Here is a 19,044-nt window from a genome sequence, read left to right on the forward strand (position 1 = left end):
AGCAGAGGGCAGTGGCTGAATTCCAACTTCTCAATGTCCGTCAGAGTAATACTCAGCCCCACACATAACAACTGCCGAGTGCGTGTGGATCGCTGACATATGTGAGGTTCTTCAAAACTGAATACTGCACCAAGATAGTGAGCGCTAATGATGCTATTATCAGCGTAACCATCCTGCTGCTCTGTCTATTAAAACGTTTGCTGCAGAATCTCAAAGAGGAAGCCTTTAATGCCAAGCAGGTGGCTATGTAGCAAGATTTTACAGTGGCTGATACCACACAGCCCAGCCTCAGACAATATTCTCAGGCCACATTGGGTGATGACAAGGAACAGGAGGAGGATCAGGAGTTTTTGGTCTGCGCTACAGAGGGGACTCCCAATCCCAGCTTAACACCTGTCCAGCATGAATGGCCTGAAGAGGAGGAGGAAGAGGAGGAGGAAGAGGAGGAGGTGATGCCATGTGAGGAGAAGAGGATGGTTAATCTTCGTCCTCGTGGGGACACTGAACGTTTGACTCGTTGTAGTCTGCCACACATGGCACAGTTCATGTCCAGATGCCTTTCCCAAGACCCTTGCGTGGTGGACCCTTTGTCCACCATTAAATACTGGCTGTGTAACTTTCTTGACCCACTGTACAAGGAGAAATTTCCTTCTCTCATGACGGAGGCAGACGTGACATTTTCAGTGCATGCATGACAGAGGGACATTGTTGAAGAGTTGCTGAAGAGATTACCCTCAGACAACGCTGCTGGCAGAGGTACTGGCTCTTTTCACCCACAAGGATTACAGGGGAGGGACACGCACACCAGGTGCAACTCGGGGTGGGGGGAGGGGTCCACCAACTGGGCCATTTTCATGAAACCATCACATCAGCAAGGGCTATCTGTGGGTATAACTATGACAAGGAGGGAGAAGTCAACCAAGATGGCGAAGAAGTACTTACGTGACCATACCAGCATCCCTCCTGATTCTGCAGTACCGTTTAACTATTGGTTGTCCAAGCTGCACACTTGGCCCGACCTCTCCTTGTACGCCTTGGAGTTGCTGCCATGATCTGTCGCAAGTGTATTGTCTGAGCGAGTTTTTAGTTCGGCCTCTGAAATCATAACGGATAGGCGCATAGGCCTGTCAATGGAAAATGCAGACAGGCTGACTCTTCTAAAATTGAACAAGGGCTGGATTTCCTTTTGTAATCCCAATGGATGACAGCAACCCAACGTAAATGCAGCTCAAATGTTCTTTTTTGGAAGTTGTCTTCATGTCCATTCCTTACCATCCAAACCAATTTTGTTCTGGAAATCATGTCCTACTCCTCCAGCAACAAGTACTTAGTCGTCATATACAGTGGGCACGGAAAGTATTCAGACCCCTTTAAATTTTTCACTCTTTGTGTCATTTCAGCCATTTGGTAAATTCTAAAAAGTTCATTTTTTTCTCATTAAAGTACACTCTGCACCCCATCTTGAATGAAAAAAAAACCCAGAAATGTGGAAATTTTTGCAAATTTCTTAAAAAAGAAAAAAACTGAAATATCACATGGTCATAAGTATTCAGACCCTTTGCGTATTTGGTTTCTTGATTTGTAAAAAAAAAAAAAAAAACGAATGAAAAAAATCTTCAATTTATTGGATTAAAAAAAACAATAGGAAAATGGATTCTACCCTGTGTGGGTTCTCTGGTGCTTAACCAAATATGATTTCTTTGTAAAACATTTCTCACATTTTGAACATGAAAAAGTCTTCTCACCTTTGTGAGTTCTGTGATGGTTGATAAGATTTGATTGCTGTAAAAAAAACCTTTCCCACATTATGAACATGAAAAAGGCTTCTCCCCTGTGTGAGTTCTCTGGTGCTTAACCAAAGCTGATTTCTGGTTAAAACATTTTCCACATTCTGAACATGAAAAAGGCTTCTCCCCTGTGTGAATTCTCTGGTGCTTAACCAAAACTGATTTACCCTTAAAATGTTTCCCACATTCTGAACATGAAAAAGGCTTCTCCCCTGTGTGAGTTCTCTGGTGTAGGATAAGATGTACTTTCCGGTTGAAACATTTCCCACATTCTGAACAGGAAAAAGGCTTCTCCCCTGTGTGGGTTCTCTGGTGCTTAATCAAAGCTGATTTCCGGTTAAAACATTTCCCACATTCTGAACATGAAAAAGGCTTCTCCCCTGTGTGAATTCTCTGGTGATTAATCAAGTCTGATCTCTGATTAAAACATTTCCCACATTCTGAACATGAAAAAGGCTTCTCCCCTGTGTGGGTTCTCTGGTGCTTAACCAAAGCTGGTTTCTGGTTAAAACATTTCCCACATTCTGAACATGAAAAAGGCTTCTCCCCTGTGTGAATTCTCTGGTGCTTAATCAAATCTGATCTCTGATTAAAACATTTCCCACATTCTGAGCATGAAAAAGGCTTCTCCCCTGTGTGAGTTCTGTGATGGTTGATAAGATTTGATTGCTGTAAAAAACCTTTCCCACATTCTGAACATGAAAAAGGCTTCTCCCCTGTGTGGGTTCTCTGGTGCTTAACCAAAGCTGATTTCTGGTTAAAACATTTCCCACATTCTGAACATGAAAAAGGCTTCTCCCCTGTGTGAGTTCTCTGGTGCTTAACCAAAGCTGATTTCTGGTTAAAACATTTCCCACATTCTGAACATGAAAAAGGCTTCTCCCCTGTGTGAATTCTCTGGTGCTTGACCAAAACTGATTTACACTTAAAATGTTTCCCACATTCTGAACATGAAAAAGGCTTCTCCCCTGTGTGAGTTCTCTGGTGTAGGATAAGATGTACTTTCCGGTTGAAACATTTCCCACATTCTGAACAGGAAAAAGGATTCTCCCCTGTGTGGGTTCTCTGGTGCTTAACCAAAGCTGATTTCCGGTTAAAACATTTCCCACATTCTGAACATGAAAAAGGCTTCTCCCCTGTGTGAATTCTCTGGTGATTAATCAAGTCTGATCTCTGATTAAAACATTTCCCACATTCTGAACATGAAAAAGGCTTCTCCCCTGTGTGGGTTCTCTGGTGCTTAACCAAAGCTGGTTTCTGGTTAAAACATTTCCCACATTCTGAACATGAAAAAGGCTTCTCCCCTGTGTGAATTCTCTGGTGTTTAATCAAATCTGATCTCTGATTAAAACATTTCCCACATTCTGAACATGAAAAAGGCTTCTCCCCTGTGTGAGTTCTCTGGTGATTAACAAGGATCCAATTTTGGTTAAAACATTTCCCACATTCTGAACAGGAAAAAGGCTTCTCCCCTGTGTGAGTTCTCTGGTGTAGGATAAGATGTGATTTCTGTTTAAAACAATTCCCACATTCTGAACAGGAAAAAGGCTTCTCCCCTGTGTGAGTTCTCTGGTGTAGGATAAGATGTGATTTCCGTTTAAAACATTTCCCACATTCTGTACATGAAAAAGGCTTCTCCCCTGTGTGAGTTCTCTGGTGTATATCAAAATCTGATTTCTGGTTAAAACATCTCCCACATTTGTAACAAGAAAATCTATTGTCCACTGTGTGTATTTTTTGACTTATAGACTTTTCGAGGGTAAAACTATTTCCATATTCTGAACCTGAAAATGTCTTCTGTGCTTTAGCAGCAGTTCGTTTTGTAATGCTTATTTTTTTATTTTGATTTTCCTTAGTGGTCGGTAATGAATCAGAAGACAGGACCTGTTTCGTAGGATCAGATGATTGATCTTTGCTGTGAAGGGATGATGGTAGATCTGGAGTAATGGCATTCACTTCAATTGTATCCTGAGGGATCTTAAGATTGTCTGATTTAAAAATCTCCTGTCCCTCTGATCTCCTGGTACAGTCATCTGCCAAGGAAAAAAAACAATTATTAATTTTGAATAAAATATCCTTGAAATTTACATTTTTGAACATTTCTACTTAAAATGTCTAAACACACACATTCCTGGGCTACATATTAGACACAAATCTAAAAAATAGAGGAACATTTCAAATATTTTAAATATTCTTCTATTTTTTAGATTTGTGTCTAATAAAACTGATTTTTAAGCTTGAGGTATCTCTTCATTTTCCTGGACTAGCATGTAGCCCAAGGAAGTGTTTATTTAGATTGATTTAGAAGAGGTATGCAATCTTTATTTATTTTTCTACGGATTCTTATGTTAATTGTACTTAAGATGTCTGTAGAAATGGCAAGTTATTGACAGAATGACAGTTCACAGTTTAATAGAAAACCTCATAGGATGAACCAGTGGAGCGCGGTGTCCAACTCTTTGTTCATTCTGCCTGAAAGATATGGAATAAGAAGCCACCAAACAATGTTATGTAGATGAAAATAACACCAATAAAAACTTCTACTCAATCGGCAAAAAACAAATCCCACTCAGGTCCATCATCTGTCTATGGAAAAACAGAGGTTTCCACATTATTCGTGGCTCAGAGAAAAGAAACATGACTTCCATAAACCAGTCCAGCAATATCCACTCTCCCAAAGTCAGATCTCCCCCTCTCTTCTGAGCCTTGCAGTGCGTCCAAACCACATTTATCATCCATGTATTTGGCATTACTATAGTGAGAAGAACCCTCTTCATTTACGGTGTGTGTCTCCTGGAGCACAATCTGGGCACTATGTGTTGGGAAATAAAATGGCCAATGTGCAATTTTTACTCTCCAACATCGACTGCGAGCTAATGTCCAGAAAGTGGCTGTGGAGTCAAAATAGTCACTACTCCTATAGATTAATTCACTGAGGGTTATAATTTCGAAAATGGAGTCACTTTATGGTGATTTCTATTGCTCTGGTTTTCTGCCATTTTGTCATATCAGGGCTTATGCAGTTGGTGTGTCCCATCTCCTCTGGGATCTATCTGCTTCTGCAACGTCGGCTTCTCCCACCAGGAGCCGCCTTATTCATTCCTCAGGCGGCGCTGGTGATGGAGGAGACGTCGGGACCAGGATCTGTGGGTGGCACAGGCTCTGTCCAGCCACTAAGATTAGGGTTCCTGAGATCTGTAGTACCATCCAGTCTGGCAGTATGGGTGTGTGTGCTGTCCAGCTGGAGTAATCTGCTCCCTGCTTCAGCCAATTGGAAAGCACCGCACCCTACTAAAGCTGGAAGCATATTGCCGGAAGCTGCCAGATCCAGCCTTGTTCTCCTCCGGTTCAGTCCTCTGTGCTCAGCTTCCGGCTTGTGTATTTGGTTCCTGTTGTGACCTTGGCCCGTTTACTGACTACTCTTGTGTCTTCTGATTTTGTATTTTCTCTGCCCTCCTGGTTCTGACCCGGCTACCTGACTATTCTTCTTGGGGTTAAAGGGTGATAAGCAAGGCAATCCAAGGGATCTGGAGTATATAGCACCAAGCCTGTTTGTGGTGGCCATCTTTTGAGCTGCCAGGTGACCATGAACAGTGCCCCCAATACATTGTGTCTGCAATATATTCCAGCAAGATCTGCATTCAAATAGCTAAATGGCGCTCCTTCCCTTAATAATAATAATAATAATCTTTATTTATCTAGCGCCAACATATTCCGCAGCGCTTTACAATCCAGAGGTTCATATTCAACAGTCATAAGTAACATAGCTAAAGATAATACAATAATTACAGCAAAAATAATGACGACCCTGCTCCTAAGAGCTTACAATCTACAATGAGGTGGGAGTGACACAATGTACAGGGGCTTATTTACAAGGATGGTCCAGCCATCTTGAGGGGATGAGGGATAGATAAAGGCTGCATGATCTCATCACCAGCCAGTATCTGTAGTGCTTTTGGGTTCGGTGGAGAGTTATGTTTGGAGAAATAACTGATGGGCTATAAGAAGATAAAAGGACTTCGATTAGGGAATGTGATAGGCCGCCCTAAGCAGGTGTGTTTTTACGGAGCACCTAAAACTGTGTAAGTTGTGGTTCATCCTTCTTAACCTGCCATGTGCCCAGACAGTAGTGTACAACCGTATATAGGGTATTGTCGGATTCAAGAGAAGTTGGAAAATAATTTGTAAGGTCCAATTGTCTCCTATTATCCTTTGTGAAGAATTCCAGAATTATCACCACATAAAGTGACACACGTCAGATTTAAAAAATACAATGGAGCCGGATAACGAACACAAAACTGCCTGCGGGAAGGGGTTACATCAGAGTATTTTGTGAACTAACTACTGTAGTCACAACTGTGAGTATAGACAATAACACATCTACTGAAATGACTCAACTGTCTAAAAAATGAGTAACTAGTGGTGAAACCTCTCTGGGGTAATTAGAGTCTGGGGCTCGGTAACTTTTCGAAATCTAAACTATGATAAGGGCCAATATTTTCTGTCAGATGAGTTTCAAAAAGAAATATTAGACATTGAAAGAGAACTTTTTTATAATAGTGCGGAGCTGAGGTGTCTTAAATTTAGACCTCAGGCTTTGGGAAGATGTAATGGAGACCTTCTTGTAAAGACTACCATGGAGTTACAGAGACAAATAAGTGAGTCAGGCTAATCCAACCACAATAAAGCTATCCTACAAAATGAACCTGTATAAAAAGATGGAATAAAAGATATGCTACATCCCCAACAACAACATATGTATGAGGGGAGAGCTCCAACACTAAACTGGAGTTGCATTCTTATGGTGGACCATTGGAGCTACTATGAGTCCTGACCAGGAGAGTAGAGAAAGTATTAGTGCCCCCATTTCAGGAGAGATTGTGCAGGAATCTGAATTCCTTAGGATTGAAAACATAATGGAATTTATGATGTGGAGTGAATCCATGAAACCAGGGCTCGAGCCATGCCACCACATCTCCTGCAGGCGTGAATAGATGTATATTACAGTTATGAAACAAGCACAGCTTAGAGACATATCATGGCACAAGTGTAATGTTTTCTCTTTAGTTTATCACAATCCTGTTTGAAGTTAGTTGGTTTGAAAAGAAATTGAAAGGTCAGGATGAAGGGAAACTCTGTTGTTATTATACAGAAATTCACACTTGGCCCTCACTGTACATTTAATGCTGTTGATCATAAAAGTGAAATTTGGCCAGAAAGACTGGACCTGGTCTAGTAGGGACCATACGAGCACATTCAGCAGCACAGAAGGGAGGGAAGGTAGATTCATCCAATATCAGGGTTCTAGGAAGCCAACAGCATCATTACCCTCCGCTTTCTCTTCAAGTGATTTTCTCACTTGAATGCACATTCTACGTACGCTGTCATTTGGCTTTATAGTCTACCAAGCTGGGCAGGTAAAGGACAGCGTCTTCTAATCCCAGGGGGTAGGTGGATTCTCCAGTTTGTAAGTTCTACAGAAAAGGACTTTCACAATTACACATATTAAAGAAATATTGAAAATCTCTCTTCTCCTCCAAGCCACTCTTCCCTCCTCTCCTATAGTATTTGTCAAGCGATCAAGAGCTTACACTCTGAGAAGAGGCTAATATTCAAATGCTAGGACAAAGGGAGCTACTAACCCAATTAACATGCGAGTGTATTTTCTAGTGGCACAGGCCTGCGACCAATATACACCTAGGTGAGAAAGATGTAGTTCATGCCTTAAAAGAATTCAACAGAAATCTGCAGTCTGGCCGGTACCGACACAAAATATGGAATATCTAAAGTTCTATACTACCAATAATAATGGGGCCCATATTTTTAGTGGCAGGGTCAGCCAAGGATCAATATACTTAATTTTCCATAGCTGTACGCACCTCCAGTGAGCGGTAATACAAAAGTACAAAATAACAGACCGCAGCTATGTCATGTGTGGTCTCTAAAGAAAGGTAAATTCATAATGGAAAATATGGTATCACTTTCGGGCTTCTGTGATCAACCAGTGTGAAGTTATCACAGAAGCCAGATATGTTAATGAAAATATGAAAGCTGGAGCCCAGCCCACGTGTGGTCAGCACAGGAGGTGTGTGGGCAGGTTCCCCCTTCAGCATAAAAGACCCATCTGAAGATGGATCAGTATTCATTACCGGGGGGTATAGATTCAATAAGCAAGCGATCCCGTTCGACAACGGTCAAATCAATTGGATCGCCTCCCTTCCAGCTAGACTGGATCATCTCTGCAATCTGTTGAGTAATTTCTTATTTAAGGGTATGTGCACACGTTCAGGATTTGAAGCAGCAATTTCCTGAGCGTTTTTGCCTCTCCCTGGCAGAAAAAAAACACATGCAGATTGACATGTGTTTTTGACGCGTTTTTACATGAGGTTTTACATGCGTTTTTTGAAGCGTTTTTGTACATCAATAAATGTATGGAACTAAATAAAGTTATTTGGTGGTACATTGCTTAAGCCCTTGGATTACCATAAGAACTGGGGTTAGTATATTTGAAATAACGTGTTTACACTGTGTCTCTTTACTTATTAAAGTTTGGTCATAGTTTGGTCATGAAAAGGTCTGATTTACACCTTGACATCACCAAACAAAGTGCTGGGTGTCAGCTAGTCCCATTCATCCAATCTTCACTAGCATTTCTATTCATGTAATTTATGCAACTGCTGTGAGCTGTTAATTTTAGCCTGGGAAAGTGCCATTAGGCAAACATGGTCCTTGGCCATTAAATAACATCTCACAGCTGGTTAGTTAGCCACTACTACCCCCTGATCAGCACTCAGCAGCGCTTTGGACATAACATATTTATGTTGCGTCCAAAACGCGATGTTCTAATGCCGCACTTTCGTTGTCGGTATATGTGAATCCACCGCATATAATCACACTTCAATCGGTCAAAATCTGCTGCGGAGACTAGCGTGTCCGCTACAGAAATTCATATGCTGCGGGTGAGTTTAGGTATGTGGCCATGATCAGGAGCCGTTGCAGGTTTGACGCTGCGAGTTTATACAGCATCAAACCCACAGCGTCCAGATGTTACGTTATAGTGGATGGGATCTCTAGAAATCCCACGTCCACTATGCATGCATCAGAGGCTGCGAATCACCCGTGGACACTGACATGCAGCGCATCTTTCAGGACCGCAGCATGTCAAATTCTCTTGTGGAGTTGCTAGTCTCCACAACAGAAATTTGACCACTAGAATGTATTGAATGCGGTAAATCCGCATGGTTCAGTGAACATACTGCGTACAATAGAATGCAGTGTTTTGGACGCAGCAAAAATTTGCGTCCAAAGGGGTGCTACATCTGAATTATGGGAACAGAGCCTACAATTTAAAAAAAAAAATGGCATAGGCTCCTGTGTCATTTTTATAACCAGCAGAGGGAAAGCCGACCCCAAATCTGACGCTTAGCCTCGCTCTTCCCACTGCCTTGAAGCGGTGGCAGTGGGGTAATGGGGTTGGAGTTCACGTCAGCCTTGTATTGGCAGCTGACGTGAAGCCCAGGCTAGTAATGGAGGGCGTCTATAAGACGCCCCCATTACTAACCGCGTAGTAATGTGGTCGGCGCTTTTTCAATAAAAACATGGCCATAATAAAGTATTTTAATGAAATCAAACACACACGGTTCTTCAATTTTTTTTATTCCACGCCTCCGTGAAGCCCTCGATCTCCTGAAAAAAACTTAAAATACCAAACAACAGTATCCCTCACCTGTTCACCGTCAGTGACGCAGTCCACGATTACCGTCGAGTGTCCCACGACGTTCCGGGTCACATCTACAGCTGTGACATCATAAATCACTGATGTCACAGCTGTAGAATATAGCACTATATACTAACAGGGGTGTAAAATCACCCCCTGTCAGTATACAGGCTGCAGGAGGTCACTGGGGTTCATCAGCTGAAGAGCCCTGGTGAGCTAACCACCGTGGGAACATTCTTGCCAATGATCCCAGGGTGAGCATCAGCTGATCGGTCACAAAAACGATCCGCTGATTACCGGCGTCAGCAATCAGCTGATGGTCAAGTGACCATCAACTGATTGCTGCCAGCACTGATCACCTGATGGTCATGCGACGATCACCTGATGGTCATGCGACCATCAGCTGATTGGTGATGTCAGCGATCACCTGATGGTCATGCGACCATCAGGTGATCGATGACGTCAGCGCAGGTCCTGGCAGTACACTGCAGTGCGCGAGCCTGCACCCTACAGTGTATCGCTGGCCGCCGGACAGATAGCATCACCGCCGGGAACCAGGAGGACACTGGGGGCCGCTGGACAGTGAGTGTAAATGTTTATTTTTTTATTTTTACTTTATTTATTTTTTTACTACTGCGGGCTGGGAAGAACAGACTGCTGCTCTTTCCATCCACGCTGCTCTCGCTGTTATCAGCCAGAGCAGCAGTCGGATGAGAGGAGTAGCAATCTCCTTACCCGACCCGGGTTCCACCCGCAGCGCGATTCTGCCGTGGATTTGCGCCTATTGACTGTGATTGAAATGCAGCAAATCCGCATGTATAGATATTATACATGCGGATTTGCTGCGATTTAATGCAAGTCAATGGGCGCGAATTCGGTGCGGAATTGCACTAGAAATGGTCCTGCTGCTGTTTTTGCCGCAATGATAAACCAAAAAGTGGAAATTTCCGCATCATGGGCACAGCACATGCGGATTACCCTTGCTATACATGGCAGACCTATTAACAAGCGGTTTTAATGCGTTTCTGTGGCGGTTTTATTATTATTATCATTATTATTAATAATTAATATAGCGCCATTGATTCCATGGCGCTGTACATAAGGGGTTACATATAAAATAAGAATATCACTACAGTAAACAAACTAACAATGATAGACTGGTACGGAGGGAAGAGGGCCCTGCCCTTGCGGGCTTACATTCTACGGGAATGGAGAGGAGACAGTAGGTTGGGGGGTTGCAGTAGTAGTAGCTTCGGCGTTGTTGAGGAGGCAGTGTGGTCATTGCAGGCTGTAAGCTTTCTTGAAGAGAAACGTATTAAAACCGCATCGTGTGCACATAGCCTAATCCTATTTTATTTGTGTAACTGTATATTGTGTATTGTAAGGTCTTCTTTTGTAAAACCCTTTGTATATTTTCATAAACACTGCCTCCCTTTTGGATTAAATATAAAATTTAATAGTCCTGTTTCTTTTGTCCTGTAATTGTTCCCTCCCCCAAATATATGCTAACAGAAAGCAGGCATCCGATCAGCCTGTATTATATTTCAAATCTGGTAGGTGGTGGCAGCGAGTAATATTAAGTGGGCTATCGTGAAGCTGGCAGCGACCGTACTGGGGCGTATACACACATTCCATGCATTGGTATCCAGAGGTGTGTACGCCAAACTCTTTCTGCTCGCTTGCCGATAGCTACGTAGTGGGTTATCAGGGTCGTGTGTGCACGAATACCTGACAATCCTGACAGAGTGACAGCAGTGGTGGGATATTGTGTGATCGCCCAGGTGTCGTCGCTGTGGATCCCTGACAAATTGGTGGCAAGCGGTGGGATATTACAGAACATCAGTGGCTGGACTGCGCAATCATTCCTGTTACTGAAAACTTGCACGGTTCTTGCGAGAACTCTGTGCAAAGTTTTAAGAAATCAGACTCAGTTTTTAATATTTTTTTATCTGAGACATTACTATAAGTGTACCAGTTGCATCCCCTCCCCTTCTCTAGTTTTTCTGTTCTATCTTTTGTTTGCCAATAATGGCTAAGCGTGGAGAGCCCTGGTATCACCAGCAGTCAAAGAACACTATCACTGCCCTCTGTGAGCTGAGACAGATTGACCCCACGGGCAAAACCAAGGCCCAACTGATTGCTGAACTGTTGCAAGGTGCCGCAGAGCCAGTCCGACAGCAGAGCCCTGATGATGGGGCGGCCAGCGCTGCTGCAGGGGTCCCACCTGTGATTGCCAGCCATACCCGCAGCCCGGGTAGTGTGGACCCCACCTACAGATGGTCTTGGAGCAGATCGCAGCAGACGATCATGACTGATGACTGCAGCTGATCATGAAATTCCAAGAGGCTGAGAGAGCTGAGCGACAGGCCCAATCTGACCGAGAGGCTGCTGAGCAAGAGGCCGAGAGAGCCGAGCAGCAGGCCAAAGCTGACCGAGAGGCTGCTGAGCGAGAGGTCCAGGCTGAGAGAGCCAAGCGACAGGCCCAAGAGGAGAGTCTGTACCAGCTGAAGCTAGCCCTGATTCAGATGGAGCCATCCACCCTGCAGATCCGTGAGTCCAACAGCTTTAAACCCTGTCCTGGGCATTTTCCTGTAATTTTCCTGACATATTTCTGCGAGGGTTTGAAAAAGCCTGCAGGCTGTACCAGCTGCCTGAAGACCAGTCGGCCAGGTATTTAACTCCAGGGCTCAGTGGAAAAGCTCTGGAGGTGTTTGCTTCTCTCCCTCGAGACCAAGATGGAGACTTTGAGGCCATCAAGCAGGCCTTGATAAAAAAGTACCAGCTGACTTCGGATGTTTACCGGAAAAGGTTCAGAGCCCTCCAACGTGGGCCACATGATAGCTACAGTGATGTAGCAGATGGGCTCAGGACCAACTTTGAGCAGTGGGTCCGAGGATTGTCAGTCACCACCTTCGAGGACCTGATGGATCTGATGGTGAAGGACCAGTTTCTTCATCTTTGCCCTGTGGAAGTGCGATAATTTGTGCTTGACCGGAAGCCAAAGGATCCGCCAAAGCAGCCCAGATCGCGGATGCCTATGAGGCCAACCATACACCAGAGGTGCGGAAGTCAGCCACCAGCGGGACAGGGGATAAGCCAACAGGCAACCAGTTCTCAGTGGGTCCTGCTTCATCTTCCAGCACCCGCCCTGCATTTGACTCCCATAAGTGTTATACTTGTAACCAAATTGGTCACATTAGCCTTGTCTGCTTGGAGAGGCAGAAGATGAACCCCACACCTGAGGCCCCAGGACCAACTGCAGCCATTCTTTTTGTGGGTGGGACGATTGGAAGGGCCCGTGAGAACTTAAAACTGGTTACTGTGGGCAACACCATTACTGTTAGACTTAAGGACACTGGCGCAGAACGGACCCTCATCCGCACTTAGTTCGTGTTACCAGATGAACTCATTCCTGGGAAGACCCTGACTGTCACCGGGTTTGGGGGTGTTCGCCGTCCCATACTTATGGCCCGAGTTTTCCTGGACTGGGGTGCGGGGAGGGGGTTAAGGGAAGTGGGCGTGTCGAAGAATCTCCCTACTAACGTGCTATTGGGAACTGATCTGGGACGGTTGGTTGCCCGATACATTCCTAGCAGCCCTCCCAGATCTGATATGTCATGTAATGCCACTGTCAGTAATGTCAATGTGATGCATAATGAAAATGTGTGTTGTGGTAAAAGGGAACTCAGCCACATCATGCCGTGGGGTGATACTGCTGAGGGTCCCCTAACACAAGCCAGCATAAGTGCTATCGGCAATGGGAGCAGGCACGGACACCAGGACGCAAGTCGCCCTGTGCAGGTGACCAGTGTCACGCCAGATGGTGACATGGTCGGTGGTAGTTGCCCCATGACTAGCACGGCTCCAGAAGTAATGAGAAAGGATGAGGAGAAACACGGGGATCATAGGAAAGTGGTCTCGTGCCGCCAACCTGTGTCACGACGGACTGTGACATGACCAGTCGTAGCTCACCCATAGTGAGCAAGGCTCCCAAGGTAACAATGAGGGGTGGAAAGGTAGGCCCCACAACCAGGCAAGGTAAAATAAATGTCTGTCAGGGGCATGGGAAGAAGGTACCCATAGCCTGTCAGAGGGGTGGGGAAAATGTACCCCGAACCGGTCAGGGTGATCGGAAAGCTGGATCCCCAGTCGGTCAGAGTGGTGGGCGAGTTGGGTCCATTGCTTTTTGGATCAGCAGGAAGGGTGGGCCTCGAGGTAGGCTTAAGGGGCGATCTGTAAATCAGCCCCTATGCTACTTCAAAGAGGGGGAGATGTCATAGAAATATTGAAAATCTCTCTTCTCCTCCCAGCCACTTTTCCCTCCTCCCATATAGTATTTGTCAAGGGATCAAGAGTTTACACCCTGAGAAGAGGCTAATAGCAAATGCTAGGACAAAGGGAGCTACTAACCCAATTAACATGCAAGTGTATTTTCTAGTGGCACAGGCCTGCGACCAATATACACCGAGGTGAGAAAGATGTAGTTCCGGGCTCAAAATAATTCAACAGAAATCTGCAGTCTGGCCGCCACCGACACAAAATATGGAATATCTAAAGTTCTATACTTCTGATAATAATGGGGCCCATATTTTTAGTGGCCGGGTCATCCAAGGAACAATATGCATAATTTTCCATAGCTGAACGCCCCTCCGGTGAGCAGTAATGCAAAAGTACAAAATTACAGATTGCAGCTATGTCATGTGTGGTCTCTAAAGAAAGGTAAATTCATAATAGAAAACATGGTATCACTTTCGGGCTTCTGCGATCAACCAGCGAAAAGTTATCGCAGAAGCCAGATATGTTAATGAAAATACGTGGGCTGGGCTCCAGCTTTCATGAGGTCAACACAGGAGGTGTGTGGGCAGGTTCCCCCTTCGGCATAAACGACCCAGCTGAAGATGTATCAGTATTTATTGCAGGGAGGTATAGATTCTGTAAGCAAGGGGTCCCGTTCGATAACGATCAAATCAATTGGATCGCCTCCATTCCAGCTAGACTGGATCGTCTCTGCGATCTGTCAAGTTAGTTCTTCTTTAAACCTATTTTATTTGTGTAACTGTATATTCTGTATTGTAATGTCTCTTTTTTTTAAAACCTCTTGTATATTTTTCATAAACACTGCCTCCCTTTTGGATTAAATATAAAAGTTAATAGTCCTGTTTCTTTTGTCCTGTCGTTCCCTCCCCCGAAGCCATACACGCTACCAGAAAGCAGGAGTTTGATCAGGCCTGTATTATATTTCAAATCTGGTCAGTGGTGGCAGTGAGTAATATTAAGTGGGCTATCGTGAAGCTGGCAGTGACCGCACTGGGGCATCTATACATATTCCATGCATTGGAATCCGGAGGTGTGTACGCCATAAGCTTTCTGCTCACTTTCGATAGCTACGTAGTGGGTTATCAGGGTCGTGTGTGCAATCCCTGACAATCCTGACAGAGTGACGGCAGCGGTGGGATATTGTGTGATCTCCCCGATGTCGCCGCTGTGGATCCCTTACAACAAAGTAATGTAAAGATTTTTGGATGGAGGAAAATGTTGTGGTCTAGAGGTAAAATGGTGATCACACAATTGTGACACGACCGGTCTACACCACCGATAAAGCAGCCACAGCCGGTGATTGAGAAGAATCTGTGACTTCTCTGCATTTAGTGGTTACTACTCACCTGGGTAGTCATATGTAGGAATATCCTCTTTACACCGCTCATCACCCCTCACATATGTCTCTGTAGTATTAATATGGGTCAAATCTTCACTCTGAAACAAATATTGTAAAAGTCACAGACAGATGGAGAAGTCACATCTATGATCAGCTCTAATCCTGCCATCTCCACCGTTCTCAGTACACAAGTATAAAACATATAATACTGGTAGATAAAACAAGACTGAACACAAGACCTTCACAAACATCTATGCATCATAGGGGAGATCTCATGGCACCTTCTCTCCATCTACCTGATGATCCTGAGGAACATTGGGATCTTCTTGTTTACAGTCCTGTGGAAGAAGACGACGGGGACATTTCTTTGGTGTTGTCCTCTTACTGGATAGATCTGGAGGAAACACATACAGGAACTGAATTCATGCTTTACATACAGATAATTATAGGCTGTGTGTATTTAGTCCTGTCTATTACCTGGTGATGTGAGGGGTTGGGGAACCTCCATCATGATGTTCTTGTACAGATCTTTGTGTCCTACTAAATACTCCCACTCCTCCATGGAGAAATAGACGGCGACATCCTGACACCTTATAGGAACCTGACACATACAATGATACCGTCATCCCCCCGATCCCTCCATAGCGTTACTGTATAATGTCCCAGCATTCCCAGCAGTGTCACCTCTCCAGTCAGCAGCTCAATCATTTTGTAGGCGAGTTCTAGGATCTTCTGGTCACTGATGTCTTCATGCATCAGGGGGTGAGATGGAGGCCCTGTGATTGGGCTCAGGGGTCTTCCCCATCCCTCAGACACAGGGTCCTGACAGCGCTCACTAGAGGTCTTCTTCACTACTGTGTAATCCTGGTTATAGAGAGACACATTAATAAATCTCACTCCAGACATTTCCAGAGTCCTCACCTCTCCAGTTCTGTCCATCTGTTATTCCCATAGATAAGAATGATGTAATGTGACGTCATCAGAATCTCTCACCTCTCCAGTAAGCCGGAAGAGGATCTCTAGGGTGAGGTGTAATATCCTCTCTGCCATCTTCTTTCTGTCTCTATCCATTTTTCTCTAGGTAAATTATATAGATAAATTACTAGTATCTCATATTGTGGGAATCTGAGTGGATTGAAGATAAGTTGGTGTAAAATATATAAAATTCTGTGTAATAAAAAAAATCAATAGCATTGTGATGCCGGTATAAAGCAATAATGTGGTAGAGCACCTCTTACATCTTCAGGTTATACAGAGATAGCTATATGCTGTCAGTTGGGATTACGGAAGTTATAAAATAATTCAGTCAATTCAACAATATAAAGAAACAACAGTTTTCTCCACGATAAGTTCTAGAAAGAAGAGGTCTTCTAACTCCACCGCCTATTCTACACTGTGTGCACAATTATTAAGCAATCTGTATTTTTGATGATTACTTTTATTAATATCTCCAGTGCTGTCGGTCAATCCAAAGGGTAATAAACCTGAAACCTGAATATTTAAGAAAGTAAAAGTGAGGTGTTGTCTTAGGAGAATATCTCTGTGTCCAGTATTATTATGCAACTATATGAAAAATGTAAATTTTCCATTGTGTTTATTTTCATCTGTTATAGTGAGAATAAGACCCAAACAACTCAATGTCCAAAAATACATTTCTGACATTTAATAAAAATTTATCAGTGACCAATATAGCCACCATTCTTTTCAATACCAGTGATAAGTCATCCATCCATGGAGTCCATTAGTTTCTTAATCTGTTAACGATCATCTTTGTGGGCAGCAGCAGACACAGCCCCAGACACTGATCAGAGAGGGGACTATTCTCCTTCACCATAAATCTTGAGTTTAAGAAAAGCTTGAAAGTTCTCAGTAAGGTTTAGGTCCAGTGAGGAAAAGGCCATGTCATTATTCTTTCATCTTTAAGGCCTTTCCGGGTACTGAGCAGTGAAGACTTCGATGCTGCGATTGAGCATTGTCCCGCAGAACAATCCTGTTTTTTTTTTAAGGATGCAGATTTTTTCTGTACCTCTGTTTAAAGAAAGTGTCTTCTAAAAACTGGCAGTAGGTTTGGGAGTTGATTTTGAGTCCATATTCAACTCGAAAAGGTCCAACTAGCTCATCTGTAGTTAAACCAGCCCATAGCATTGCCCAACTCCATCTCGCTGGCGTCTGAGTCGAAGTCGAGGTCTGTGCCCATTACCGATCCAGCCAAGAGCCCATCCATCTGGTCCGTCAAGAGTCACTCTCATCAGTTCATAAAACCTTTAAAAAAATCCGTATTCAGATATCTTTTGGTTAAGTCTTGATGTTTGCACTTGTGTCTTGTTCAGTGGTGGTTGATATTCATCCTCGACCTTGTCTCTGAGCACTGAACACCTAGTTCTTCTGGGTCTCCAGGCAGGGCTGTGGAGTCGGAGTCGGTGCTCATTTTGGTGGAGTCGGAGTCGGTATAAAATGGACCGACTTTGACTCCTAAAATATATAATAAATTGGGTGCAGTAGATCAATGCAGTTTGTGGGGAATATTTTTTCATAGGAATTTGGGAAAGTTATGAAATGTCCTATAAATGGCTGTTCTATTCCTGATCTAAGGCTACATTCACACATGGTGTTTTTGCTGCGTTTTTTGAGGATACTTTTTCAGCTGCAAAAGCACATCAGCTTTTTTAAAAAAACGCATCACCTGAAAGGTTTTTGAGCTCATAGATAATGTTTTCAATAGCAAAAGCAGATTAGAAAAACGCCGAACAAACTGACATGCTCATTCTTTGTGAGGATCCGTTTTTGAGCCCAAAAACGGATCGTCACAAACCGATGTGTCTAAATGTCATATCTTGAAACCCACTGACTTTGCTGGGATGCCCAGAGACACTGCATTTTACTGCAAAAAACGGATCCGCAAAAACGCTGTGTGTGAATCATGGCCGTAGCCAGCGAGGGGCAGTTGCCCCCCCCCCCCAGAAGCAGGGGTACACACCTATCAAAATTCACTTGTACGCTGCAGTGCTCCCGTCCTGCACTGGCTCCAGACTGCAGGGGGCAATCTCTCCTCCTCTGTCCTGTCTTCTGCCGTCTTCACCAGAGAGAGGAGGGGGAGGGGTGCCTGCCCTGCACAAGATCCGATTCCTGGGCCCCGTGCTGGAGAAAGTGAAAGTACTACTGCTCATCTCTGTCACAAGAAGGTAACTAATGCTAATATTGTAGGTGATTATTATGTGCTCTCTGTACAATGTGTGTGAACTATATGTGCAATGTACTATTTGCTGTCTGTAGCTGTCTATCACACTCTATCCCTCCATCTATCCTTCCCTCTAGCTATCCATCATTATATTCTATCTAAATATCTTGATTATTGTATCATAAAAATGATTAAATGTCTGATGTTCCATTGTACTACAATAAATTTTTCACTTAAATATAAGCAATATATGTGGGAGTCGGAGTCGGTGTAAGGGAAATTGAGGAGTCGGAGTCGCAGGTTTGGCTTACCGACTCCACAGCCCTGTCTCCAGGGAGGCTGAAATTCTGTAATACGACAGCACTGGAGGATAAGATCTTCCTGGTCACTTCACGTTGGAGTCTTCTGAAATCTTTTGCAGTTAATGTTATTCTGTATATTTCTTTTGCCACCCTGTAGACTTTTGAAGCTTCTGTGGTCACTCCCCAATATCTGAGCAATTTAAGGAGTGCTGCATCCTTTTGGAAGACTTTTAACCATTTTTGACTTTTTAGAGTCAGTTAAAACTCATTTTGGCCCATTTTGCCAGAGGAAAAGAAGCTGCCTAATAATTCTGCCCCCTTGATAAAGGGTGTCAATATCCTACATAAGCTATACGCCCTCATTACACAAATAAACATCACCTGATCTACTTCATCCAATAAAC

General features: G+C 43.8%; 2 protein-coding genes across 2 annotated transcripts in view; one reads left to right on the plus strand and one right to left on the minus strand.

Moving 5' to 3' along the window:
- Positions 1-19,044, plus strand: part of LOC141171888 (gastrula zinc finger protein XlCGF66.1-like) — a 469,561-nt gene that overhangs the window by 77,319 nt on the left and 373,198 nt on the right. The window lies entirely within an intron of this gene.
- LOC141172876 (uncharacterized) lies at positions 949-17,384 on the minus strand. The gene is made up of 5 exons (XM_073657498.1): positions 17,361-17,384; positions 15,638-15,761; positions 15,457-15,554; positions 15,168-15,258; positions 949-3,820 (listed from the first exon to the last, which is right to left on the minus strand). The coding sequence occupies exons 1-5, from the start codon at positions 17,382-17,384 to the stop codon at positions 1,806-1,808; spliced, it is 2,352 nt and encodes a 783-aa protein (XP_073513599.1). The 3' UTR covers positions 949-1,805.

Source organism: Phyllobates terribilis, unplaced genomic scaffold (assembly GCF_046119375.1).
Source record: "Phyllobates terribilis strain yellow unplaced genomic scaffold, ASM4611937v1 Scaffold_12__6_contigs__length_324123572, whole genome shotgun sequence".
In the NCBI taxonomy this organism is placed as follows: Eukaryota; Metazoa; Chordata; class Amphibia; order Anura; family Dendrobatidae; genus Phyllobates; species Phyllobates terribilis.